Raw genomic sequence first — 27,211 nt, 5'->3', positions numbered from 1 at the left:
TGCAGGGAGGGATATTTTCACCACATGGATGCTGCCAAGTTTTGCAGAGCACAAGAGGTGCCCTGAGGTCTAGATCAAAAGCTAGTCCCCCCAGGATCTTTTGAAGAAAAACATTTCCTCAGTTCAGCCAAGAACTTGATCAGAGGAGTAACTGCAGATACAAGATTTCCTGTTGGATTGAGGATATGCTCATGTTCCTTGACTTAGTTATTGTACAAGGCCACTGAACCAGCCCCAGAGATAAACAGCTTGAACGAGATGGATATGAACAGCTCCTGGCTCCCAGAGCTAGCAATGCATGGAAATACAGCAATGGCCACTGCAGCCTTCTGTTAGGTGTATTTTCAGTAAAAAAAACAAAGAAGAAAAGTGAACAGAGAATCTGTGCAAGGCCACCAATTTTAAAATACACTTAGAATGCCTGTCAGCTTTTGCTCACTTCATGCAGGTTTCAATGGCTCAAGATTCAAGAGTTGCAGGAGGGAAAGTCCATCATTGATCATTATATTAACGTTCACAGAGACTGTGAAACTGTTAACCATGAAGTATTTTACAATTTGAAGTGACACTGCTGTGAGCAGATTATACCTAAGTATTTGAAGATATGATTGATGACTACAGGCACAAAGAAGGGGGACACTGTGAAAGTGAAGATAAATAAAAGGACATCCTGACCTAAGAAGTGTGTGCTGCAGACTCTCTTGCGGGGTCTTTGGAAAGATGTACAGGCTCATTTGAGAACAGTGTGGCTGAAGCTCTTGTTGAAGAGCACAGAGCTCTTCACAGCTTCCTCTTGCTGCCCTCAATGCACCCACCACCCCTGCTGAGCACAGCAGTGCTCTGCTGTAGAGGATAATGGTTTGATCTTTCCCAGGGAAGACCCTAGGATGGAGATGAGCTCACACCCCACCACAGATTTCAGTGGAGCCTTACAGCTTGACTGTCTTGGTCTCTTATGTTCTAGAGACTTCCAGTATCCAGTACCTTTAGAGAAAACTTTGAAAGGATCTCTGGGCTATAGAAAATTTCTTTCGGACAGTCTCCAAACAGATTACAAGAAAGAAAGTCCTACATGACGAGCACAAAACTGAGCTTTTGAAGTCTGCAAATAAAAGGGGAAAGAACTGCAGGGCTGGTGCTTACTTTGAAATCCCACTCAAACCACAGGGAGCTGCAAGTATTTACAGCAACACTGGTAATGAAGTAACTAGGTGTCAGAACAGTGATTGAGCTGAAAAATATGATATCTAGCTTCTGAGTTTATTCTTTCAGGTGGTGTCAGGCCAACTTATTCTATTTGGAAGTCAGAAGTGATTTCCTTACTTCCCTGCATCATTCCAACTTGACAAACCTGAAAACCAAGTGCTTCTTTTTGCCTCTTTTTTAATGAATAATAGAGCTATCCCAAAGAGAAGCTGCCTCCAAACACTGCTGAGCTATTGGAACATTTCTTTGGTTGAGTATTGTGGGGCAAATAGGTCAAACAGGGGCAGGATGGCTAAACTCAAGAGAGAAACCTAGCTACGTCTGGAGCAATTTCAACCCTGGAAGGCTTCAGGTGTGGGAGGCTCATGTGAGCTCATCTCTTTCACAGCACTAACAACCTGATAGGAAAAGGACATGTGAAGGAGAAAATCTTCTGAGGTAAAGAACAGTGCAAAAAACCTCAGGCTGTCATGTAATCACTCTCTTATCTACCCAAGCTCTTACACAGTGCCCTTACCACAGCATCCGAGTGCCTGTCAATCACCAACACCCTTATCTCCACACTGTCTCTGTGCCAGTAAGGAAGGGACCTTATCTCCACCATATAGACGAGCAGCTGAGGCAGAGAGATTAAGGGCTTGATCTGGTTACCTCAACACAGGTTTCCAGTGCCATCTAAGATGTCCTGGGGCATGCAAGACATGCACAGGGCTGGTAGGTAGGACAGAGGTCCTAAGGGAGATCCATGGTCTTGTGGAAGCCAGGCAGGGGATGCTGGCACATTGCAGAGGTAGAGGAATGTCCAGGTTTAGACAACTGAACTGAATCATCAAGTCAAGGCAAGGCCCTTCTGTGAGAGCAGGGAGCTGAACCCTACAAATTGTCCTAACAGCACCCTAAGTACAAAACTCCCATCTGCAAAGAGGGACACAACATTATTTTTAGATGTTGACTGCAAGCCTGTTTTATTACTAAATAATAGTACCGAGCTTTATGTCCCTGAGATTTCAAAAAACCCCTCCTGCTGTCAGGAGCTTGTGTATTATCTTCCAGGCTGAGTATGAACACCCATCTATACCTTTAGCCACCATCAAGAAGATCCCTATGGATCTATGCAATGTGGAGTTATTCTTTGTCAAACTCAACAAAAACACAGATTGTCATTCAAGGGGCCAGAATCACTATCCAAGTGGCCTTTCTTCACCAAGCCCACAAGCCCAGACCTCATGCTGAGAGGTGAATGTATTTCATTGCGGCAGTTTTTACAGAAAGACACTTTCATTTTAGCTCATGGCAAATTTCTGATGACAATTTAGGAGCTCATAATGAGCTTATTGAGGAAGAATGAAAGGATGCTCAAGGTCACAGCACCCATCAGAGTGCTATCAGTCTTGACATGAACAGCAAACAAGGTTTCCGAACAGCTGCCAAATCAGATATAAACTGTGTGCAGAGAAGCTGTGCTGGCCTAGCTACAGGCTGGCATTTTGGTGCATTAGGCTGAGGACAGACTTGCAAAACCACTCAAGCAATTTGAACACTTGGCTCCCCTCAGAAGCAGCTCAGTGTAAGAGGTGGTGGTGAAGCACAGCCTGGCAGACCTGGCTGCTGGAGCAGCTTCCTGCAGCCACACAGGCATCCCTTCTCTGCCATTTGTCCCCTCTGGGCTGGACTGTGGCCATGTGCCTTGCAGGTCCACACCCCAGCTGCTACCTGAACAAAGAACCCCCAGGGACGAGTCTGATTTCAATCCTTCCCTCTGGCTTCCCTCTGAAGATAAAAAAACACGCATCAGAAACAATCCCCAGCCACAACAGGTAGCCTCCATTGTATTCACAGCTTCAACAGTGAGCAGAATCTGATCAATGTCTTAATTTACTTGAGCCTCACAAAGACTTGAAAGAGGAGAATTATTTTTATGTTATTATTTTTTTATATGTGAAATCTGATTAGAATAATCCTGGCAAGGCAGAGAGTGATAAGCAAATAGAGTAGGTGAAAAAATGCAGTTTTGAAGAAGGAAATTGATTTCCTTCCATCCCTCCAAATTTGAATAATGACCTCCTTTGCATGAAACTCCTGAAGATGCAAGAAATTATAAAACACTTTGTTAAACCTTTAATAAATTGTCTCTCAGAGCTCCTTAGAAAAATAGAGATTGTTGCACAGTGTAAATTTGAAACATGGACACTTGGAATCCAGAGGGAAATTCTTCTATGGGGGATGCAGAAATATTTTACAAACTACTTGAAATTAGCTTGTGTCCTGCAAGAACCTGAGGCTATGGGAGCCTGGGTGCTTTGCCAGTAAGGAGTTACAAACCAAAGATAAGTGTGGTCAACAGGCACCTCTCCCTTTCCTACACCTCTTCTTTTCTGTGTAAAAGATGGATAATTCTTTCCTTTTTCTGGAAACCACTTTGAGCTTTCCAGTAGACAAGCCAGCCTTGCTATTACATCCCAGAAAGACATGATGATTTCCAGTTTCCAAAGCAGGCACGAATTCTAATGAATTACCATTTTTTCAGCAAAATCATGAACCACTATTAACAAAGAACATTCACTGAAAATTCATACTCCAGTGCCTCAAAAAGGAATGGGTCTTCCACACATGCAGTGACATGAGCATGCAGCCATTCACTGGACATTACCCAAAGACTGAGCAGGAGCCCCAGAGATGCTGGAATAAATACACTTACCTCAGTTTTCCAATGAATACCATGAATAGCAGTTGGTTTGCTCTAGGTAGTGACAGCAGACACTAAAATACATCCCTCAATACCACAGAAATTGTACTGGTCCTTCCACTACTGATTGCCTTGATAAATGATGCTTTACAGCCATCCCACCACTGAAAAAAACCCTACAGAATAGTATTTTCTGTTGGGTCCCACCCAGTCCACTTCCATGCAAAACCACCAGTGCAGAGCTGTCCAACAGTCTCTGGTCATGTTGGGATGGGATGAGATTCCCTGAAGAGGGGATGACACAGTGCATGGCACTATACCAGCACTGTACTACTGAAGCTCTGTGAATTCCAGGCTGCCCAGCAATCCACTTGGATGGTTTTTAGAACTCAGTCTAGGTCTGAAAAAACAAGTATTTCTGCACAGTCCAAGATGTTTTCTCAGTGGTCAGAGAGCTCACTCTGCCACTGTCTGTTACTGGTTTCTTCCAGCTGACACTGTGAGTGGCACTTACTGGAGGTGGACATTGAGTTAAATGCACCCACAAGGGCTGCCCTTACATTGATCTCAGTGAGAGCAAGGGGATGTTCTGGATGCTCAACACCTCTGAAAGCAAGGCTTTCAGTGAAAACCCATGCCTGCTTTTGTTACTGCAAACAGTTTTCTTGCAAGACCCGGCTGTTCAGCTCCTAGGAGCATCAGCACTTACCAAGTGTTTCTTTTCAGAGGACTGCTTCAATCCTGAGTTTCTCAGGAGCAGTCTCTAATTCTCCACCTGCCATCTTGTGAAGCCGACACCGTAAACAGCCCCAGCTCCTCGGGTGGCTGAAAAAGAGATATCTGTGGAGCCCTGAGCAACTGCACTTGACATATGGTATTAAGATGTGCAAGGGAAAATGGCTGGCAAAGGACGACTCTCCTGTGGTTCTTTTGCCTGCTCCCATTATCCTCAATGATGATTGCTAGGGACATAAATGCTGAGGAGCCAGAAAAGAAATGCAATGGGAAGACAGAGGGAAAAGCAATCCCAGCCTACACGGTGCACAGCTATGAAAGCAAACTGATTTGCTCAGGCACAAGATACTATACAAACTAGTTGTGCTTCTGCTGATGCACCAGTTCCCTAAATAATCACAGTGATACAAAAGAAAGCTTGTGATTAACGCAAAGTATTAGGATCAAAGAAAATAGAAGGCCTAATCCACTCTCCACGCATGACCTTGGGCATATCACATCACTCCTCTACACTCAGTCTCCTTAGGTACATGATGAAATTTCCCAGTTTGAGTAGAAAATTATCAGAGCATGGGAGAGCCCATGAGGAACTCACAGATCATATGAGAGTAAGAAGTGGATAGGGAACAGGGGAAAGGATGACAGGACTAAGGTGAGCAGCAGAAGCTGTTGTAAAGTGTAACTAAAGAACAGCAAAACTGCTGCAACCAAATGAAATTAGTCACAAAAGATTAAGCATGTAACCTAATTGCAGGCAGAAAGGTGATGATACACCATAAAGGGCCTAATGGGTACCAGTCCAACTACAATTATTTGGTTTTCCAGCTCTGCAAGCAGCCTGAAAACAACTGCTGGTGCAGCAGAGAGTGTTTCATTTAAGTTTGGTAAAGAAGGACCAAGCTGCAAGTCCAAACTCCAAACTCTGCTCTGAATCATACCATCTGGGCTCAGTCTCCAGCAAAGTGAGGATTTTCTCCTCCTATTCATGATGCAGAAGAGGCCATGACTTTAGGACTGGAATTCTCTAAATCCTGAATTTCTCATAATCCTGCAGCTATGATTACACCCTCTACTCCCTCCTGCACTGCACCACTGTGTGGGGCTTGTGGCAATCAGCCACAGCCATTGGGCCACCACAAACTGCTCTGAAGGGGTCCTGAGCCCACAGGCTGATGAGAAACACTGACAGCACAGACAGGAATGTGCAAGCACACGCAGTGCCCTGCTCACTACCCTGCACTGTCACAACTTCCAGCACAGGACAAGGACCAGCTGGTGGGATGAATGAGCTTCGTACATGTCTGAGCTCACAGTAAGGTTAATGTGTGAAAACAATCTGCTCTGCAGGACATTGGTTAAACTAACTGGTTGCAGAGGGTTTGGGATGATTGCTAAACCAACCTGCTCTGCAGAAGGTCCAGGGTGAAGCAAAGGCTCTAGAGTAACAATGACTGTCTTGTGTCATCTTTTTGCTCTGAAGAACCAAGGACCTATGAATATGCCTGTCCCCATGGTGCTGGATGGCATCATCTCAAAATTCTGTGGGCCCCACTCTAGAACCATTCCAAAGGAAAAAAAAAAAAAAAAAGGAAAAAATGCATGTAACATGCATGTAACAGGTGTAACAGTAGATACTAACTCATTCAAAATTTACAAGTTGACTAATATAATTAAATGCCCTAGAAATAAATAAGCAGCAGATCTAACACACTCAGCCATTTCCCCTCGAGGCTGACATTTTCAGTCTCCCAGGAGGGTTGGGCATGATTTTTAAAGGTCAGTTGCTGTGGCAGTGGCTGTGGTGGGCGAGCAGGACAGGCTCTGCCTCTGCTGCAGGCTGCTTTCCCAGTGCCCTCCAAGCCCTGTCACGGGGCCAGCATGCACAGGACACAGAGCAGTGCTGCTCTGGCACACCTCAGATGCCATGAGGCCAGAGGCAAGGACCAGGCAAGGCTCAGGAGGCCCTGGAGCAGATCCAGAGCCATGCCCTGCCTCCCTGCTCTGCTGCCAGGCTGCCTTTGGGCAGTGCTGCTGGCAAGGTGCCCCTGAGCTCCTCCCTGCTCGCACACAGCTCGGAGGCTCCCGGCGCAGCCCTGCTGGCATCCTGTGCCTCTGCAGAGCCCAGCACACTGTCAATACACAGCACCTCACAACACTCACAGCAGGGACAGCAGCACACACACCCCTCCCACCCATGCTCCCTTCCAAGGATGGATACACTGCAGGAGGAGACGAGTAAATTTGGAGACTTCCTTGCAGCATGGAGTGTCTCATTCAGGAAGATGCCAGAAGAAGCATTTGGAAGGGGCTGGTATTCCCCACAGCCTGCACCCCTGTGACAGAGGTGACCAGAGAACGCAGACTCACAACAGCACCAAGGTGCAATTCTAGCATTTCACTGAATTGTACACACATGTTTCAGGCCAGGTTGGTAACTCCTGCTGTGCATGTCTGCTTCAACAATTTCAGGAGGTTCCTGTGCCAGAAGCCAGCCCTATATCTTGAGATCCATGGTAACTATAGCACCTGAACTGAGTTCCCGAGATCCAGGGACCTCAATAAAATTATTTTTGTTTTGCAGATGCTTAGTCAGGACATTTCCCTTTGACAGCAAAGCAGGGATAGTTCCAGTTGCCATCCAGGCCTTTCTGCTACAGTACCCTACATTCCCCGCTGTTTCAGCCAGTCTGTCTTGAAACAGCCCAGGGACTCAGTCTCTCTTCCTTTTCCTTGGAAAACAGCAACACAATTCAATGTTCCCCATTTTTAAAGTTTTCTATCACTTGGCTCCCAGTTATAATTACATGCACACAGTCAGTAAAGCTTTTCCTTGGATTTTTTAGCCTCTCTCCTGCTTTCACCTCCGGAGCTGTTAGTCACTGTTTGGCCAAGGCACACTATTTCCTAGTTTCATCCATTCTGTATTTGAGTTTGGTATTATTAAAAAAAAGATCCAAATCATTTCATTAACACACATCTGACCTCAGTCAAACACATCCTCATCAAAACTTTCCTTGCTTCTTTTTGTATCAGTGTCCTGGATTCAGGAAGGACATCTGTCCTCCCTCCACTACAAAATAAAACGTTAATGATAGTCCCACTGTAACCCTGGATATCCTGGAGTTTTGTCTAGGTTTCACTTCTGGAAAACAGATAACAGACAAATTATTTGAAATAATTTATTGTCAAAATATACACTGGATAAATGGTGTTAAAAACCAAGCAAAGCAGGCTGGAGAGTTTTAGGAAAAGCCAAATATTAGGCAGGTAGTGGAGAGAGGAGCTCAGTTACCAGCCAGGCCTGCATCCCCCAGCCAGCAAGATGCAAAGGAATGGCAATGAAAGGGACTTCTGCTGTAAATACCTCCCCAGAAGAACATTTTGACAGTCATCTTTTGAGTTCTGCCTGCTGGGATAAATGCTCTACCTGCACATCATTTCTGCTAAACAGAGGCTTCACTGCACACTGTCCTGTCCTCAGTCTCAACATGTGTTAGAGTTCCCTTCCAAAACCCAACTCAGACACTGCATTGCCATTGACTGTTTTGCTTTAACCTCATCATTTCTTCATCATTACAGGGATTAATTTATCACACACAGCACAGAGGAGAAAAATGGGCAAGTTCTCTGCAACGCTACTGCTGCTTAGCATCTGCCCCAAAGGCTTTGCCTACCTGCTTATCCATGGTTAGTTCTGTCTGGCCTCAAAGAAATCAGCAAAACAAACACTGTGCAGGAGGTGGCAGCCTCCACTGATTCATCTCTCTGGTTTCTACTCTTGCCCTCACTTCAATTTACAGCAACCCGTGCCTGACGGTGTTTTACCCTCTCTCCACATTTCAAGGGAATCATGTGGGATCAAAATGCTCCACCAAAATCTAAACATTTTGTTCTGATTTTATTAGGAATGATAAGGCAATATAAACCACCCTAAAGTTCTTTCAAAATGAGAAGCTGTAATGTTTCTTTGGGGAAGTATCAAAATGAGATGAATCAGCATCTCTGGAGCATTTTCCCCCAATCTTCTTTCAAAATGAAATTTCAACAGAAGTTCATAATTCATCCCAACACTGACAGACCACTGCTCACAAGGGGAATGGCCCATCCCTGCTCCTCCAGCTGGTGTTAGGTAGACCATGGCATGTTCCTAAATATCCTGTGCAGCTAAGGCTAAGAGAAGAATATTCTTATTGAAGCTTACTTATCCTTTATAGCTTGTATTGCTTTCATATAAGACAAGGTAACAGCAGCTAGGAAAGCAGGAGTAGGCCCTGCTGTTACTGATTTTTTCCTCTGAAGGTCTTGCTTGAACAGCAAAGTCTGATCTAAGTCATTCCAGATGTGAAATCAAGGTGCACAGCCCCATCCCTCCCTGTGGGAGCTGCACCACAGTGCTGTGCTGGGAAGTTCAGGGAATACAGGTACCTCAACAGGATGCCAGATGAGGAACCTGTCCCCAAAGAGCCACAGAAAGGCACCGTGCCACTCTCCTTACGTGACAAACAGAACATCAGGGATGTTCTGTTTCACCAGGGGAAAAGGGACCACTTCATTAATAAGAGTTGTACTTTCAAGTTTCCATGCTACAAGGATGGCATGGCTAGGGTGCCTGCCAGGAGCTGTATTTTAGGAACATTCAATGCCAGGCAGAAATCTATTCCCAGGGGCTGGCTCTTCTCAAAACTACTGCTTCCTTGATCCATTTTGTTCTCATATTTATGAAAAAGTCAGGGGACTGGAGGAGTTTATCTCCCAGTTAATGCCTTCATTCAGCAAGCCCCTTTGAACAGTCAGTGAAGAAGAGTAGATACTCTGGAGAGAAATTAAAGGCATATTACATTGGTCTCCTGCTGTCCTTTGCCTTTGGAGACATTTCTCTCTCCCTCCACTGACCTGGCTTCCTAATGAGGCATGTGAACTAGGGAATCCCCCCAAAAGGGATGTTTTCTTACAAGATTTGCAAAATGTCCAGGATACCAGCCTGGCCTATCTATACTTCTGACCAAATCAACTAGTACCACTGGAGATCAAACAGGAATTAAAGAAATGGCGTTGGCAGGAGCAGGTTTAACAACCCAAGCCTATTAGAGAAGAGAATGCAGCATTATTGATTCCAGCCTCTGACCTTGGAGTGATGTAAACAGGAGTGCAGCAACCCTAGAGGAGTTGTAGCAAAATAGTTATAGCATTGCAAGCAGATTAAAAATACAGTTAATATACATACTTCCCCAGATGCTTGTTCATTATTATTCAAGACATGTTTATTATGCAAAATGATAAAGCAGAAAAAAAAGGAGAGGAAAAGAAAATGCAAAGACACACTGAGCTTTTAGCATGACTGGGGTTTTCTCAATGCTGCTTAGATTTTTTTTTTATTGTACATAATCATTCCCTTATTAGCAGGAATCTTTGAAGTGATTCAGGCTCTAATTTCAGCATTTCAAACTTACAGACTTATACTGAAAAACCACAGTGCGCTCTTGTAAGCGACCCATTTTTTTTCCTCTGTATTCTCTATCTCTGCTAGGGTTTTCTATGTCTTCCCAATAAATTATGTATCCCAATTTGCTGTTTCAAAAATAATTAGAACTCCAAGTTAAACAACAAGGAATATCTGAGAGCAATGCATTTTAGAAGAGAAGTGTTTTGCACTTGGGGGAAAACCAATCCCAGGTGCAACGACACTGAATTATACATGTCATCATATTGAGAGATGCACTTTCAGTGTACTTGGAGTGATTGGGAGGACATGTGGACACTCTAAATCCCCACGATGAAGATCTGCTCCAGGAGAACCAGGTTTGCCTTCCAGGCAAAATACTTCATAGGCATTCCCTTTTCCATGCCCCTGTGAGTTGTTCCAGGAATAATAGAGGGAAAGCTAGCAACCGAGGGGAGAAACTTCACAAAGAAAAGTTACACAGGAGTGGAAATTAATTTGGTGGTGCAACTATTAACTCCAGGCAGACAGGAGAGCACATTCTGAGTCTTCTCCCATTACAACTGGGCTGTAAACTCACTGGAGCAGGACAGACCTCTTTATTCCATGTTTCTGAATCCTGTGCGACAACCACCCCTTGGTCTCAGCTTCTTCATAAGCACTGATGCACTACAGCCCCTTACAAGTTATACCCACGGCCTTTCATCCATTCTGTGCATTTTTACTTTGGTATCAAATGCTTACACTGGATCTTCAGGAGAGTCATGCCTCTCCCCAGAACAAGTGCTGGTTGAAACCTTTGTGCACCAGTAGGGAATTTACAGCTGCTGTACATTACAGGAAATCAAAAGGGAACACACCAAGCTTGCTATGCAGACAGTGGCATTTATCCTACTTTCTGCAAAGCAGGATGCCTCCAACCAAAACATGAGTTTCTTGTCTGCTTATCACCCAATTCCCACATCAACCTCAGAGATAGCAATAACCTAGTCTGGGGGAAATAAAATCAGGTATCTACTGTAAGTAAACAATGCACGAGTCCCAAACAGCTGCTTCCCAAACAAAGAAGGTTTAGCATCTCACAAATTTAGGCCTCTAAAGCTGGATAGGAATACATGGTTGGCCTCAACCCAGCAACCCAGGCTGACACTATCCCTGCCTGAACAGATGAGGTAGGGATGAGGATTCATTGCTGAAGGTAGCGATGTGGCCGAGCCAATTGGAAGGTCTTGCAAGTTTCTACGAAGTGCTGTCTCATCATGTTTGGCTTTAGAGGCTCTACTCAGCCCTACTTTTTGTGCTAATCAACACAAGGAAGACTTTTTCCAGGGGCTGGTTATTCTAAGCCCATTCATTCAGGAGTCCATTGGCGTAAACTCAGAAGGAGCTGGCACAAACCATTCCCAAGACCAGGCTGATAACAGCCTCTGGTTTGATCCAGGGCAGAGGACGTCAGCCAAGACCTCAGCTGTCATACAGAGATTAAACATCACCAAAAAAACCCATAAAACAAAACCAAAACAAACCCACAGTGATGACATGTTCAGTCACAGCATCTTTCTGAGTTCAAGAGGAGGGAAGAAACCCTAACCCAAACCAAGAACAAACAAACAAACTGAAAAAAAGCCATTACCCTGGACAATTTTATCTGAAACCAGTCCTGGTCTTGAGGGTGTTCTAAGAAGTCCTTACAGAGCTTCCACGCAGCATGGAAGGCAGCCAAGCAATTCATTTATCAATTGGCTCATGTGAGTGAACAATATCTGTGGGGAATGTTGACCCATTTTTTTTCAGAAAAAATCCACCACATCCCCCAGAAAAGTGAAAAAAAACCAGGTACATACACAGAGAGAACAAAGCTGTTGTTTAGAGCCTGCTAAGCAAAGAGCAGGGATGATGTGTCCCTTGGTGTGGTCAGCAATGAGGTCCAGGCAGCATGGCCTGGGGACCCTCAGCCCACAAGGAAACCTGCAGCATCCAAAAGAGACTGCCTAAACAGGCAGACATATCCAGTTCTTTCATGGCATCCTGATCTCATCAACTGTCCTTTATGATGAGCTTGACCCACACTCCCTGCTCCTAACACACTTTATCTATGAATTTTCTATTTTCTTGCCTTGGGGTTTGCTCCCAAGCCCAGTGAATTCATTGATTTACTGATGTAAGACAAAGACAGAGCCACCAGTCATCACAAGGAAAGTACCCAAAAAGGTCCATCAGCCTGGAGTAGAGTATCACCCATTTACTGCAAGCAGAAACCTTGGATCACATTGATAAAGTGAACAGTTTCACTCTTATTAGCTCAGACAGAGCTCAATGCCATCAAGCTGTGGCATGTAATGAGGTTCAGTTCATTAACCACTGGCCATCACAGTGCATCCTTCCCCATCAGCCTTCCCTGATTAACCTTCCTACTCAAGACAGGCACACTTGTTGGAAATAAGCAGACCATTAAACCCCCCTCACTTGAATACATGTGATCTGGTGCCTTTTAGGATATCATGTCTTACTACTGCTAGAGACAGATAATTTTTCTCTGCATCTCCTCTAGTCTCTTAGCTACCAAACCTCATTTTTCCAACTCTCTATTTCTTCTTTTTCCCAAGACCCACACCTTTCCTCCCCTGAACTATTTGTTCAGAAAATGATGACTACTCATGGGTCCAAAGGACCCTGTTGGCTGGCTGTGGCTCTGTGACACACTCTGATTTCCTGCAATCCTCATCTACAGGACACTGATGGTACAAGGAGCCTCAGCACTGGGCCAGAATTGTGTTCTGCACCACACAAACAGGGCAAAGCAGCAGTCCTGAGCCCCTGACAACGTGGCCAGGGGGATGCACATGCAATAGTGCAGTGTCACACCATGTTGGTATTACCTTTAGGATTCTGATAGCTTTACAAAAAGAGGAAGTTTTCATTGTTAGTAAACCAATTTAATTTATTTAGAAGCAGTCAATTATGTTTACTGGGCTATGAAAGAACAGGAAGCGTCTGGCATCCACAGAGATCCAGATTGATCTCTCTGTCTCTTCTTGACAAGCAGCCAGTTCTGAGACCTATCTCGCCAGGCATACTAACACATCCACTTGCTTTCTACCCTGAGCTGCTAGGGAGACAGAGTCTTGTTACATCCCAAGGGAAAAGGGGAAATCCCAATCATGTGAGTAGTATAAAGCTGACCAGGAACAAAGATGGATGAAAAAAGTTAGGAAAAATTGCATGGAGCAACCCAAACTGCTTTCCTTTCAGTGGTCCCATCTCCATGCTCACATACACTTTTGAAGCAAAGTAAGTGCCCAGACAAGAGCAGAATTACTGCACTGTAAATTTACACAAAGGCAGATGAGATTAGAATCTGGCTATGCACTGTAAAGCTATCATAACTACAGAAATGAGAAGTGTATTATTAACTATCACTTTTTACTATGTAGAACTAGAACAAAGTTATTTGAAGCATAAAAATTCTGGCAAAGGGCTGCCATATTTAATAAATCACCAAATCAATTATTCACTGTGAAAATCAATTACTTAGTTTAAATGAGAATCTTATGAATAACCTCATGCCCTTTCATGCCATCTAAGAAAGTTATAAGGGAATTAGTTGGCAAAAATTGCCACACTTATCTTTTATGTGCATTTAAAAGACCACCCAAATAAAGGGAATTTCTGCCAACAGAATAGTCCAGAACCTTTTTAAGAGAGTCAGGGTATTGCTGTGGATTTACATGGCAGTCAAAAGCAGAGTATGACCCATTGGGACACCACCTATGATCAGGCATCTGGGTGCAATTCAGAGGCAATCCCACTGAGTCCATGCCATTTCACAAATGAGAAATCAGAATAGGACTCTCCAGCCAACTCTATACAAACACCTCAACAACGTGACCTACATTAAGTAGGTACTTAAAGGAACAGAAAGTGTATCTTCAGAGGTCAGGAAATACTGCTACAAATCTCTGTGGAGACACTTTAAAGTGAATATTGCATGGCCTTGCACAGCTCCCCCCACTCCTGCTTTAAAGGTTTGCTGATATGTGACTGTTTTCAGAAAAAGCTGGCAGTCCCAGCGCAGTCTGCTTCCTCCCACCCACAAAACCACGGCCCTCCAGGAGCCCAGCAGTGCAAAGTACTTACTGAGCTGTAGAGATAGCCCTCAGCGTTCATGGCAACGTACAGACCTGCCTTCACCCCTTGGATTGCCACCACGCGAAGACCCACAGGAATTAGATTGAAAAGGGCTGTGGAAGGAAAAGAAAAGCAAATGTTACAGACACGTCACCCTACATGGCCACTGCTGCTTCTGCCCCAGGGCCAGCCCGCCCCACTCCTGCCTCTTCACAAGAGACCGAACTAAGATTGAGCATCCTGCTTCCAGCTACAGGGAAGGACTGCAGCCATGGAGCTGATGGTGAAAGGAAATTTTTAAAAGTTTGGCTGCCTCCCAAATGCCTTAACACACCCATCAGTCTGTCTGATCACTGCCTTTGCAATGCCAAGGGCTCATTCGTGCTCCCAAGCAAGAGCATCATGAGGGCTTTCTGAGGGCCAGCTGAGCCAGGGCAACCACACATACACAGACTTTGCCTGTGGCAAATGCAACAACACAGCTCAGTTTAGCTCACCCTGAAACACATTTAAGCCTAGTCACACTTTCTGCACTTGCCATATGCTAGAAGAGTACACAGACAGCGACCATGGCCAGAAGAATGCAAATTAACTTGACTGTGTGTTTGCCCATGTGATCCTAGGCTGTTAAAGGAATGAAGAAACTCAAGAAGAGATAGTGCTCTACTCTGGGACATCAGCACTGCTCCCCATTCAGGATCAGCCCTGGAGAGGACTGAAGAGGACAAGATCTTTCATTATTCAGTTTTACTGCAGTCTTATTGATTAAAGCATTGCAACTACTTCCTCTCAGTTAATTACTTTATTGCTTGATTCCCACCCAGCAGACCCTGTATCTCATTGAAAGACTCTTCCCATGAGTATATACATTAATGTAGTGTCAGGCTTTTGCTACATTTCTAACAGCAAGGGCTCAAAGAGGAGGCTATTATCAGCACTGATAGACTGAGCACTGAAGCAGTAGCATGGCTTTGTTTCTACTGAGCATTATAGGACGAGAGTATTTAGATGTTGCAGGATCCCTTGTGCTTCAGCTTACAAAGAGCTAACTAGAACTCATGCCAGGAAGCTGAAGGTATGAAAAGATGAGCACAGGGTTAGACAGAAATACAACCACAAACACAGTGGAAATACTTCACTCAAGGTCTGCACAACAGCCCTGAAATGAGAATGTGCAATGCCACTTTGCTCAGGACATCTACCAGGTGTCTTGGCTGAGCTGGTTTCAGGGTTGCCTCCAAAAGAAGATCCATAAATTCCAGTTCACATGAATATAATTTTTTCTTCACTTAATTCCCAAAGAAGACTGGATGACTCCCTTCAACAAGCTGCCTAAAATGGAGACACCTCAAGTCTAGTGAAGAAAACCCCACTCTCAATCTCAGCCCCTTCTCATGCTTTTAAGCACCATGTTCAGTAAAACATCAAAGCATGTGCTGGAGTCTTACCAAATCCAATGCCTATATGTGTGTTTTTGGGGGAGAATGTCAATAGATGTATATGGAAAATGCAGTCCAGGCTGGGTATTGGTCTGTGAATAACTGGGGTCAAGAACAATGCCACTCTGGTATTGTCCCTAGACAAGACAAACACATCCCAGAGTAACTACTCAGCGTTAGAAGTGTTGCCTCTCCCTTTCTCCCTACCATGAAGGTCTAAAACCTTTGCAATTAACAAGTCTATAAGCAATTCCCCTTCCCTATTTCTTCCTCCTACTGAAAAATGGACCATATTACTGCTAATAATGAAACAAAATGGGCATCATCATTCATTTCCTACAGCCAATTTGTCTTGCATAGAAAACTTGTGACAGACCATTCAAAACATTCATTAGGCAGCAAGGTGATAACACCCAGAATTAGTGGTTGAGAAGTTCCACTTGGAAGCACCCACATGTTCCCAAATTTCTTTCCACCTCTACATGCAAAGGAAGAAGAGGAACAATCCTATTGTGCTGTGCTACAGTAGGAAGACCACTGCCAGTTCCCAAACTCCTTGGGACCCTGCTGCACCCACGATCACGGCAGAACATCTCCTCCACAAATGCAGGGGAGCAAGTGGGCAGGCAAGCATAAGGCACAAGGCTAACAGAGGTAATTGGCAACCAAAAGAAGTTTTAGGAAGCAAATATCTTCCTCTATTAAAAAAGCAGCAGTTTGGGTCAATCAATTTTGTAAATTCCAAGAGCTATGTCTGCACTCAGATCTAGAAATACCTTTGTATAAGTTGATGCCTTTTACTGTCATGCTTCCAAATAAATATTTCATATTTAGAACAGATTTAAAAGCTTATACGCTTTATAGTAAGAATGTAAAAATGGGGGAAAACCCCTCAATCAACCTCAAAAGCAAGATGTCCCATTTTTTGTCAGGAACAATAAGTCTGATTCATTTGAAACAACATATTTGAAAATGGGAAAGAGGACTAGCTATAGTAGAATAGAATTGGGCACTGGGTGCGCTGATGTGAAAAAGAAAATTTTACAAATGCTTTTAAAACTGTTTCTCTACTGCAAATGGCACACATTCTATGCCATCTGCAGTTTCATGGGACAAGCTCTTTTACTTCATGGACAAAAGAGAAAACTCTCTTTTTGAATATTCATGCCCCTTTTCTTTCATTACATCTTACAATCTTCAACCAGCAGTATTTACACCTGACCCTATTACTTCTAGCACACTCCAGTCCTAAATGCATGAGTACATTGTCACTGTTATAGCAACCTATCAGCTAAATTCTGAATGCATGTTTCCCTACGGGTCTAAGTTATCTACCATCTACAGAAATGTAAGAGTGAGGCAAGACCTGCCATACACAAGGTGTGATCCATATGCTCAGCTTTAAACAGCAGCAAATCAGACGAGCTAAAGTCATTTATGATAGGTGATTTGTTCTTGAGCAAGACATTTGTGCTGCACGTGAATAACAAAGAACTAATGGAGGATGCAATAGGCCAGAGCAGCCTCAGTGCATGGTGGTGAGGATTAAGATCCTGAGGGGAGTGAGGAAGGCTGCTGAGATGATCAAGAGGCTCTGGTGCAACACATAACAAAAGAAGAAACAGAGGGAACTGCATTTGCTTAACTCAAAGAAGGGAAAACCACAGACAGATTCTTGTCAGAGGAACACAACGAAAGGACAAGGGGCACTAGACCAAAGATTCAAATAGAAATGAGGACTGGATATGAAGAAAATGCTCTACAAGGAGAATAGTGCAGCACTGGAACCCGAGAGATTACGAGAGGTCATGGAATAGCTCATTCCTAGAAATGTTTGAAAGAACTCAACAAGGCTCTGTACGGCTGAAGATAACCCAAGTGGGATGCTGAAATGCAAACCTCCTTAATCTTTTGGTGTTTCTGGTTGGAAAGTTCCAGACAATATATGGCTGGAAATCCCCAACAATATCCTAGATATGCTGGGCTGTTTCCACCTGGTCTGTCCAGTTCACCCATCACTTCTGTACTTTCTGTACTGCATTTGCCAAAGCTTTTCAGATGTTCAGCACAATGATGTGGGCAGACAAGGAAGTCCACTTGCTCTTATAAAGGGGCATTACCCTGCTCAGCCCAGGGGAGAGCAGTAACACTTTCAGCAGCAGTGAGCTCTGAAAGGCCATTTGAGATCACTGGAGCTGGAAGGAAAAGATACTGCCCCAAGCTGGGGGTTCTACATCACAGGAGGAACACAAACAGGGGCCTCATACACCATGAAAATGCACTTCAGTGGCAAGAAAACTCTTCACATATCCCAGTGACAGCAGCCAGAGAATGTGCCCCCTTGCTTACACTGAGGTGGCACGTCTCTGACGGCATGGCACAAGGAACAGATGTCCCCAGAGCTGGCTCCTGGGAAGCTGGCTGGACGCCCATTCAAATGCCATTAGAACTTGGCTTCTGGGGTTTTTTTTTTCTTTAAGTGAGAGGAGGTGGAAAATAAATGCCATCAGCTTCAAGAACACACATAAAATGGGCAACAGATAATTAATTTAAAAATTGCTTAAATATTAGCAGTTCCTCTTGTATAAATAACTGGGTTTTTATTAGAACTTTTAATTGCATCAGATATATCTGAGGGACATGGCTTGTCTCATTTTAAAAGTTTATTTTGCCAGAGTAAACCAACCTAATGTATTCCATGAAAATTATGCATCCTTTCACAATGTTAATTTGAATAATCAGTGTGAGGATACAGAACACAAAGGAATGTATGGAACACGGTGTTCACCAGCTGTTTAGCTGTGCCAAGATGACTTCTGCATGGAGAATAGATGGTCATCTAGGGTGGGAAGGATCCTCCTCTGGCCCTCAAGAGTGCCCTTCCCTGCTGTGCAGGCAAGTTAAACAACTCCTCTTCAGGGATGGGAAAACATTATTTATCTAGTCTTTGGTAAATTTTGCTCTTGCACACACCTCTGACTGGCTCGTCAGGAATCTTCTGGAGAAGTACTTCAAAACAGAAAACAGCAGTGAAGCAAATCTGTAAGCTGTTTACTTGGACAAGTAACTTGACTTTCTTCTGGTCAGAAACTGAGATTTTGGGATGAAATAAAAAAAAAAAAGACAGTTGTCTGTATTTTGGTACTTCTAGAGTAAAAATGTGATTTCATTTTGAAGCTGTAACTGGAAGCTTCACATATTCTAAAATGTTCATTCAAACTGAAGATTTATGGACAAGATCATGTGGTAAAAAGTTATATAAAATTGAATAAAGCACAGTCCTAATTTAATTTTCAGGAGGCAAGTATTATCAGATTGGATTCTTTCCCTCTTTCGAGATCCCCTGAGATCAGAAGATGGGGAATTCTTTGGCTTCAATCTTCTCTCAAAAACTTGTCTAAACTTTCCAGCATAGTCCCTGACTCTGAGCCAGTGGCTTGGCACACTTCAGTGAGATGCCTCCTGTCCCACCAAGCTGCCGAGGCAGGGCTGCCATCTCACCAGACAAATTTACACTCTAGAAGTGTACTTCAGCCCATCTATTTCCAGTTAAGAAGACTGGGTGGAAGCAGCTCTTAAGTACTCAGCACCTGGCCAAACTAATCTCTGACATTGCTGGGGGGATGTTTAAATCACAGCTCTTTGGGCAACTGGGGCCCAACCTCAGCCGTGGGATCTCAGGAGGTTCCCCTGCAACCACTGAGAGTGCAGCAGCTTCTCTCATCTCCTCTGTCAGTCTGAAATATTGCAGAACTGCTCTTACATTTCTCTGCTGTTTACCTAAATTCATCCCTGCTCCCATTTAAGCCCATTACTTTGTTGTTCAGTCCTCCGTGATAGATGAGGGCAATGAATCCCTGTCAGCTCTAGCGTATCTTCCCATGTTTTTGACAAATAGGCCTCCAATGGGATTTTCTGCAGCTTAAGAACACCCCAGGTCCTCTTCCTTTAAGAAAAGGCAGCTAATACAGCCCCCTGAACTCACCCCATGTGTTGGTGTTTGTCAGTATCTCAAGGCCAGACTCTTCTTGAAGGAGACCTCCTGAGCCTCCAAGCATAGAAATGTGTGTGTGTAGAAGTCCACAGATTCCCCTGCTCCACACATAAATCAGAAACTGTCTTACTGCAATTTGTAGTATTTAATTTGTTCAATATCAGTGCATGAAAAAGGACTAAAACCTGACATTTGCATCTGATACAGGCCACGTTTCTGGTGGATGCAGCCTCGTGGGTCATTCCACAAGGGCTTTGCCAGCCACCTGCAATTCCAGCCACCATCTTCCCACAGCTCCTCTTTCCTGTATGGACCCCCAGCCCTGAGCTGCCTGCAGCAGGGCAGCCTCAGAACACACCATGCTCCTTCTACAGCACCCTGCGGCTTCCTGGGGATGGGGTAAACACAAGGGATGTGGGGCTGCAGTCACCTTGCACCCCTGTCCAAGTGCACCTTCACAGGACAATATCAATGCCCTGCTACATGTGCTGTACCTCCACAGACACTCCTCAGCTGCAGCCCAGGCCCTGTCTTCCTGGAAGAATGCCACCTTCAATCTAGCTAGAAGATTCTTCGAATTAGACCAAAATTTGTCTGCAAAGTGAGCAGGCTCCTCCTTTCACAAAGCACATGAAGCTGGCTTCCATCAACCCTACCACACAGATGAACTTTGGTTCACCTTTAATAATGACTGGGAAGCCAAATTCCAAGCTGGCCAGGTTAAATATGCCTTTAGCAGTGGTATAGGGATCTCCAAACCAACACAGATAAGAAAAAGCAGGACTTGAGTCCTACTCTGTTGATGCAATTTGTTGCAGCAAGGATCTCAGCTTAACTGCCCACTCAGGGATGGCACTCTAATGCCTATGAAATGCAGAAATGCTGCAGAAAATATTCTACACCTTTTTTAACCTTTTGAAGAGCTTTAGCATTGACAAAACCCCTTCCTCTTCAAAAGGAAGATTTGCTACTGCTTTGCATGCATTTAAACCAGTATGGCTCCTGCACATTGCTATGGTTTTTAAACTGTGTGGCTCTGCTGCCCTTTGTTGTCCAGCACAAACCCAACCCCTTTGAACATGGTTTTGGAAGATGACCTCCTTTGACAAGGTCATTTGATACCATCAGCCTTTACACCAGCCTCAAAGCACGAGACTTCAGTGAACAGCTGCTTTTCTCCAGCCTAGAAATTCCTGATGCTTGCTGAATTTTTGAAGCTAAAATAGTGAAAACGATTTTCTCCTCTTCTCCTTGCAGAGAGAATTCCCCGTATCCTTTACCCACGTGGCATGTGTATAAATATAATCTCCTTTCTCTTCTGGCAGCAATTCAAATCATGGGTTTTATTCTCCACCCCACCCAGATGGCAGTTACAGAATCGGGGCAGGAGGGAAGAAGATCGGAGAGGAAACATATGAAATTATACTGGCAAGATTTAAAGGGGACAGAGAGATAGAAAAAAATGTGCAGAAAACAGCTGTCTTCCTCCTAATTTGATCTTTTCAAAAATGAGGCTGCACAAGTGAGACCCACTAGGTGATGCATTGGATTGTAATTGGGTTGCAGAACAGGCTAATTTTTCTTACTGTAGTCACTGTTTTCGTCCTTGGTCCCATCAATTGTACCATCTGGGTGCATCTGCAGGAAGTATTCCTGCTGGCTGAATAACCTTGTCACAATTCCTTTCAGCTGGGGTTCTGCAAAATAAAAATAATAATTATTACCAGATTCATCGAGTAGCACAAGACCAAATTTGCTTGTCCCCCATTAAGTCCTCAGTAAATGTAGAAGTGCTTGACAGGTAAAGACTGCTTTCAGTGATTCCTTTCAAGCATAGCTGTAAAATATTCATATATAATACACAGAAATACAGGTAAATACAACTCAGATGAGATCAGATGAGCAGGTAAAATGAAATGCATACTTGGTGCAGTAGAAACAGATTATGGAACATCAATTCTCTGAAAGTTACCTACCAAATGGAAGCATTTAGACAGCTGATGTATTTAGAATATACCAGTTGTTCAGAAGAGCATTTGCTAGCACTGTTGCAAAGAATGTGCCCCTTGTTTCTTATTCTGCCTGTGAAGTCAACCACCTTGCTCTTTGTATGGTTGAGTCACTATCATGCAGTGCCAGTTTTATGCCAATGAAAAGCTACCTAAATCACTGGCATTACAGTGGTGTAAACCCAGAGTGACTGAGTGCTGAAACAGGGCTGCATGTGAGTCCAACTCCGTGGCACTTGGGGAGAAAAATTTGGAAAGGAACAGGCACAAGACATTTCCAAAACTGACCTCTGCAACATTTATGGGCACCTCAGACCACCTCTGTTTTAAAATCCTGCATGTTCTCCCCCACAAAGCATGTGGCACACATTCTGGCAGATTAAAATCTTTGTCTCCAACAGAGACCTTTCCCAGCCCCTGTGTATCATGAGCCAGCCATGCCCTGCTGGCTCTTCCCTATTGCCTCTCCAACATTTTATATCTTCCTGCTGAAGGGCAAAAGGAAAACACGGAAAAAAGCGAAACCAAATTGAACTTCACATGACAGAGGTGTGCAGCTTTACCACCTGTCTCCTCATCACCCTACCAACCAAACACAAACTAAGAGGTCAAAAACAAATTCGATTGTAATCATGCAAGTCTTAAAATTTGTCACAGGCATTGCTGCTGGAACACAAGCAAGCTGACTGCATGCGAGCAGACACACTCGCTGGAAGGAGGAGATCCTCCTTGTGTGACAGGAGGTTGTGGTTTTATGTGACCACCCACCAAAAGTAAATAAATAAGACCCAATTATTGCTGGCTCAATGGACAGGAAAGAATCCAGCGTAGCATACCAAAATCTCGTCAGGCTCCTGCCTTTCATGCCTCCAGTGAGGCTGTTTAATAAGCCATGGTCGTTACATAACCGTGGTCACGTTGTGTGTTAATGTTCCCATCCGGAGCCCCGCTCTCGCTGCATCACTGCACGACTCTCCTTTGGGGAACCCTCGCCCTGCTCTCCTGCACTGGCAGCAGCAGCAGCAGCAGGGATCTCAGATGCAGACAGGCTGCAGGCACAAAGGATTTCAGTTTCAGCAATCCCTACACTAGCCAGCGGAGAGTCAGGTACTTTCTCACAGCTGTAAAAGCCACTGAATAAATCAGATCAGATGGTTTCTATGCTGCCTTAAAAAAGCAGTGATTTCAGTGCAGTGAGTGCTGTAGGCTGCAGTCAGGCTTTCCCCCAGCAAGACTCAATGCTGGGACAGTAAATAACTACAATTGTACTGGTCATCTACTAAAAGCTAATGTTGGTCAAGCCAACGTACGTCAAAATGACATCTAGCAAAACATTTAGCTCCTTTTTCTTGACTAAATGAATTATCTATTTTGCTGAATGCAGAAGCTTGCTTTAACTCGCTGTTTGTTAAAAAAGTACATCAAAGCTAGAGGAAATGAAAAGCTGCATTCCCAGGCACCCTGCACCACTCTCCTCAAGTGTGTCCCCTTCCTCCCTTTTATCTAACATCACAATAGTAAAGGCACTAATAGGCACTCTTTGATATGAGACACCTACATTTGAGTCCCTGAATGAATCTTAGCTTCAATTTTACTCACTGGTTAAATTTTAATGTTTAAGTACTTTGCATGGGATGGAAGAGCTCCCAGAAGGAGAGATTTAGGAGATGCTCCTGCAGTCTGAGGCTTTCTGTATGCTGGAGAAGTGGGGAGGTCTTGTCTTAAACTCTCTGAAGAGGAGCGGGGAGAGAAAACAACGCTGACCTTATCTCTTCTCTTCGGAAGATGACTTAGCTAGAGGATAGAATTAGAACAGCATCTTTTCCTCCTTCTTAGGGATGCAAACTATATTTCAACCATGAAAACCCTTTTAGAACAGAAAAATTTCTCCCACTTTTAGTAAATAGCCTACCAAGTAAAACACTGACCAAATCTGCTTGTTATTAATAACTTATGACATTTCAGAGTTTATCAGAATAGCACCCAAGATCCCCTGAAGCTTCCTTGCATCCTTTCTATAGATGCAAACACTTGCACCAGAAGGCTGTATCACCACAGCAAATACCCCAGGGTTCCTTTCTGTTACTGACCTGACAGACACCTGGCCAGCTTTAACAACTGCCCTTTTCATAATGCCAGCTTTTTCTGAGTCATTGCCTACCTAAGGAAAAGTTGGAGGGGAAATCTTGTGTTACATGACCTGGTTTTGCTGAACTTTGAGGCTCACACCCAAACTCAAAAGTAAAATTCAAAAGGAGTGAAGTAGAAAGTTCTCAGCCATACACAAACCCACATTCCTCCTGGCCCTAACACAGTCCAAAAGCAGCACAACTCCTGTCTCTCCTCACTGCACAGATCCTCTTCTGCAGGAACATCCCTGTGAGGGGATCCCACACTCATTTAGGATGCCCTGTAGCAAAAAAAATGCCTTTTCCAGACATCAAAGGATCAGAGAGCATTCTGGAGATACACAGGTCTCTCCTTCCCTGCTTTCTTCATTTCCTTGGGTCTCGCTGGTGAGAAGCTGCACCTTTGGGTCCCTTTAGCTACCTGAACTAAGCACAGAAGCAGTGCAGGGAGATGCACAGCCAGCACCGAGTTCTCTAACAGAGGGAGGGGCTGGGGAGCTGCCTGAGCAATGGGTGATTTGTCTCACACAGTACAGCCATCTCTCCACCTTAACTAATCTCTCTTTGCATCTCCAAACTCCCACAGGCTGGCCAGGCCAGGTCTGTAGGATCCTGAATCCACCAGTATCTCCCCAGTGCCTGCAAAGGAAGGAGCTCAAACACAAACAGGTGCACAGGTGACAACAGCTGCTGGAGTAGCTGCTTCCCACCAGGGAACCTCTTGTCTTATGTCTGGGCATAAAGTGAGGTACTGGGATTTGCCATTCATACAGTAAGCAGCGTGGCTGGAGGCCTACAGACAAAATTTTAGGAGCAAGGATTTACCCATCTTCTCCTCTCAGTATGGAACTATTACCTGAAGAGAAAATTAGACAATCACAGGACGGGAATTTTCCTACTAGCCCAGAGGTAAAATGCTGCACAACTTATAAGAGAACTACTTTTGCCGTATATTTTAACATCACTTCTTTCCATCTACAGAGCAATTTTATCAGTCTTCCAGCACTGCTAACCCTTATGCTGCAGTATTTGTGCCGAAAATCTCAGTTTATAGAAGAAAAACCCTCAAAACCAGTAAGTCTCCTTGTCAATTAAGGATGCTGAGACACCCTGGTAAGTCAGAACAGAATGACAATGAAATAGACTGAGAACTTTCCAGGTTTGCAATAAAGAGAACCACCCTTCCCAGTAGACATTATTGACAGTGCTTATTGGAGTACTAGGGGGGAAAAATGCAATAAAACCCCACAACAGCAATACTTCTGTCTGTACTTCCCTCAGTGATACTGCTCCAGGCTATATTCAATAAGAGAAAGAAGCAAACCATAAAATAAAGGAAAAAATTGCAGCACAGATAGGCAGAAACTCTGCTACAAGTATTTTCTTTCTATAATTCTTAGAATTTATCACAAATCAAACTTAAACCTACTCTCTAACCTCAGCCTTGTAAAGCAAATGGGACTCAAATCCTCTTGCTTTTAAAGGTGCAATACTGCAAAACACACTTGGGATAAACCTATTCCTCCGACTCAGGCTCCTCCGTGTGCACTTCTATTCTGCTTTAGAAGCAGCTTCCCCTGCAGAAATGGAACTGAGCTAACATGGACAAGACCTCAGCACCAACGTAGTTTCTCTCTAAACACAAAGTCAAGCACTTCAGAATGGATTTAAGAAAGATGTTCCTGCTGCCTTAATCCCAAATTACTGATTGAACAGGGGAGATTTCCATGCAGCTTCTACTCCCAGTGCAGACCCCATGCCACCAGGTTTCCCATGAAATGTGCAAAGGGATATTTTTATCCCTACTTTATAAGCAATACTGCTATGCTTTAGGATGCTTACTTTCATGATCCTGTTCTAGCTGCTCATATACAGCTGTTGAGGGCTGGGGAGTGCTGGAGAAAACTCAATGGACTCTCTTTATGCAGATGCTGTAAGCTCAATTCCTTCAAATGTGGCAACTCCAGAAGATGTAAGGGAAGATCATGCCCAGGAAGCAGCACAATGGGGACATCAGAATGCAGAACAGAACAATAACACAGAGCAAGAGCTAAGCTGTAACTCTCCTAGTGTGCAGCCTCTGTCAGACTGGGCACTTTCCCTTCGGTGAAGACACAGTTGTCATCTAATGACCCCTCTTAGAGCAGTCATCCACTGACAACTCACTGAACACCCCCTGAAGGGCATCTTGCTTGGTTACCCTTTCCACAGGCCAAACTCACCACTTCTGCCTGCCCTGCTTTTAACTTTCTGAGCCCTCTGGCACAGCTGAGGCTAACTAAATCATGATGTGACTGCTAATCTTCCTGTCTCTACTTAAATGGTAATGTGATGCTGCCATTATTCACTTCTGCTGTCCCGCTGCTGAGCCTTAAAGTCATCTCAGTTCACCATGAGCTGCTGTACTTCCTGCCTTATTATGCAGCTACACAGTGATCTTCATCCTCCTGGGGCTTGCCAAGGACATGATAGTTGCAGGGTGCTCACATGCACTTTGATCTCCAGGGGCACACTCACTGGAGGCCAGAGGATCAAGGCTAAATCAGCTACTCTGCAGAGTCATGTCCCTCACCCCCAAGCTGCAGGCATTGCTGAAGATATCTGCTGTGTGCTATGGGGACAAAGAGCAAGAGCACTGACAGAAATATCACTCTTTAATGACCTTTTCATTTAGCTCCCCTATTTAAGGTGAATAAGGAACTGACCCCTTAAATGGAAAATGGAGAACACAGAAGTGTAATAACTCCCCTTAATGCAGAGAGGAGCTATGAGGTCATGCATCAATGCAGCATTTTGCAAAGCCCCACTGAGGGCACCAACTCCTGCTTATTTTCATCAGCAAAGCAGCAACACTAAACCCCTGTGGGAGGAACCCTACTCTCTTATCATCACTGTAGGGTTGCTCATTTTGCTCCAAACCCCAAGCTCTGAAGCAGCAAAGAACAGGGTGCAACACTGACTTCCAGCTGCAACTCCACTATGGAAGGCAGTCTGTTATGGTCTCATTTTTTGCAACTCTCAGAATGCCCCTTATTACAGCAACACTATGACTTGAGGCTGCAGCAAGCCAGTCCCCACTTTATCTTGGGCTTGGAGTTAGGCCTCAACACAACCATACTGACAGAAATCACCTTAATGTGAATTCTCCAAGTCAATGGCACAGAACTTGGAGGGGCCACTTTTCAATGAACTCTTAAAAGAGATGAAGGGCTTAGTGACCTTTGAGGGATCTGAGCCATTGGCTCCAAGGATTCTTGCAATGCATAGCAATGCTCTCGGTTGGCAGGCAAGCCTCCACTTGAGGTTACTGGTGCAGAACTGCTTCTAAATCTACTTCAGAAGTTACTGTGCTGGGTGCCAGTGGTACTTGCTGTGGGTTATGGCATAAACTCTGAAGCTCATGAGATTACTGCTCTCTGCACAACGAGTTGTCAAACAGAGAAAG

At 44.3% G+C, this 27,211-nt stretch overlaps 1 protein-coding gene across 3 annotated transcripts in view; it reads right to left on the bottom strand.

The window, feature by feature from the left end:
• FGF12 (fibroblast growth factor 12) overlaps positions 1-27,211 on the bottom strand; it is a 216,429-nt gene that overhangs the window by 53,543 nt on the left and 135,675 nt on the right. For all 3 annotated transcript variants that reach the window (XM_063408415.1, XM_063408416.1, XM_063408414.1), the window contains 2 exons: positions 21,215-21,325; positions 14,205-14,308 (listed from right to left, as the gene is read on the bottom strand). In XM_063408415.1, the coding sequence (XP_063264485.1) occupies positions 14,205-14,308; positions 21,215-21,325 (215 nt within the window). The remainder of the gene's footprint in view (positions 1-14,204; positions 14,309-21,214; positions 21,326-27,211) is intronic.

Source organism: Prinia subflava, chromosome 11 (genome assembly GCF_021018805.1).
Source record: "Prinia subflava isolate CZ2003 ecotype Zambia chromosome 11, Cam_Psub_1.2, whole genome shotgun sequence".
NCBI classification, from domain to species: Eukaryota; Metazoa; Chordata; class Aves; order Passeriformes; family Cisticolidae; genus Prinia; species Prinia subflava.
This window is presented reverse-complemented; position numbering and strand designations above follow the sequence as displayed.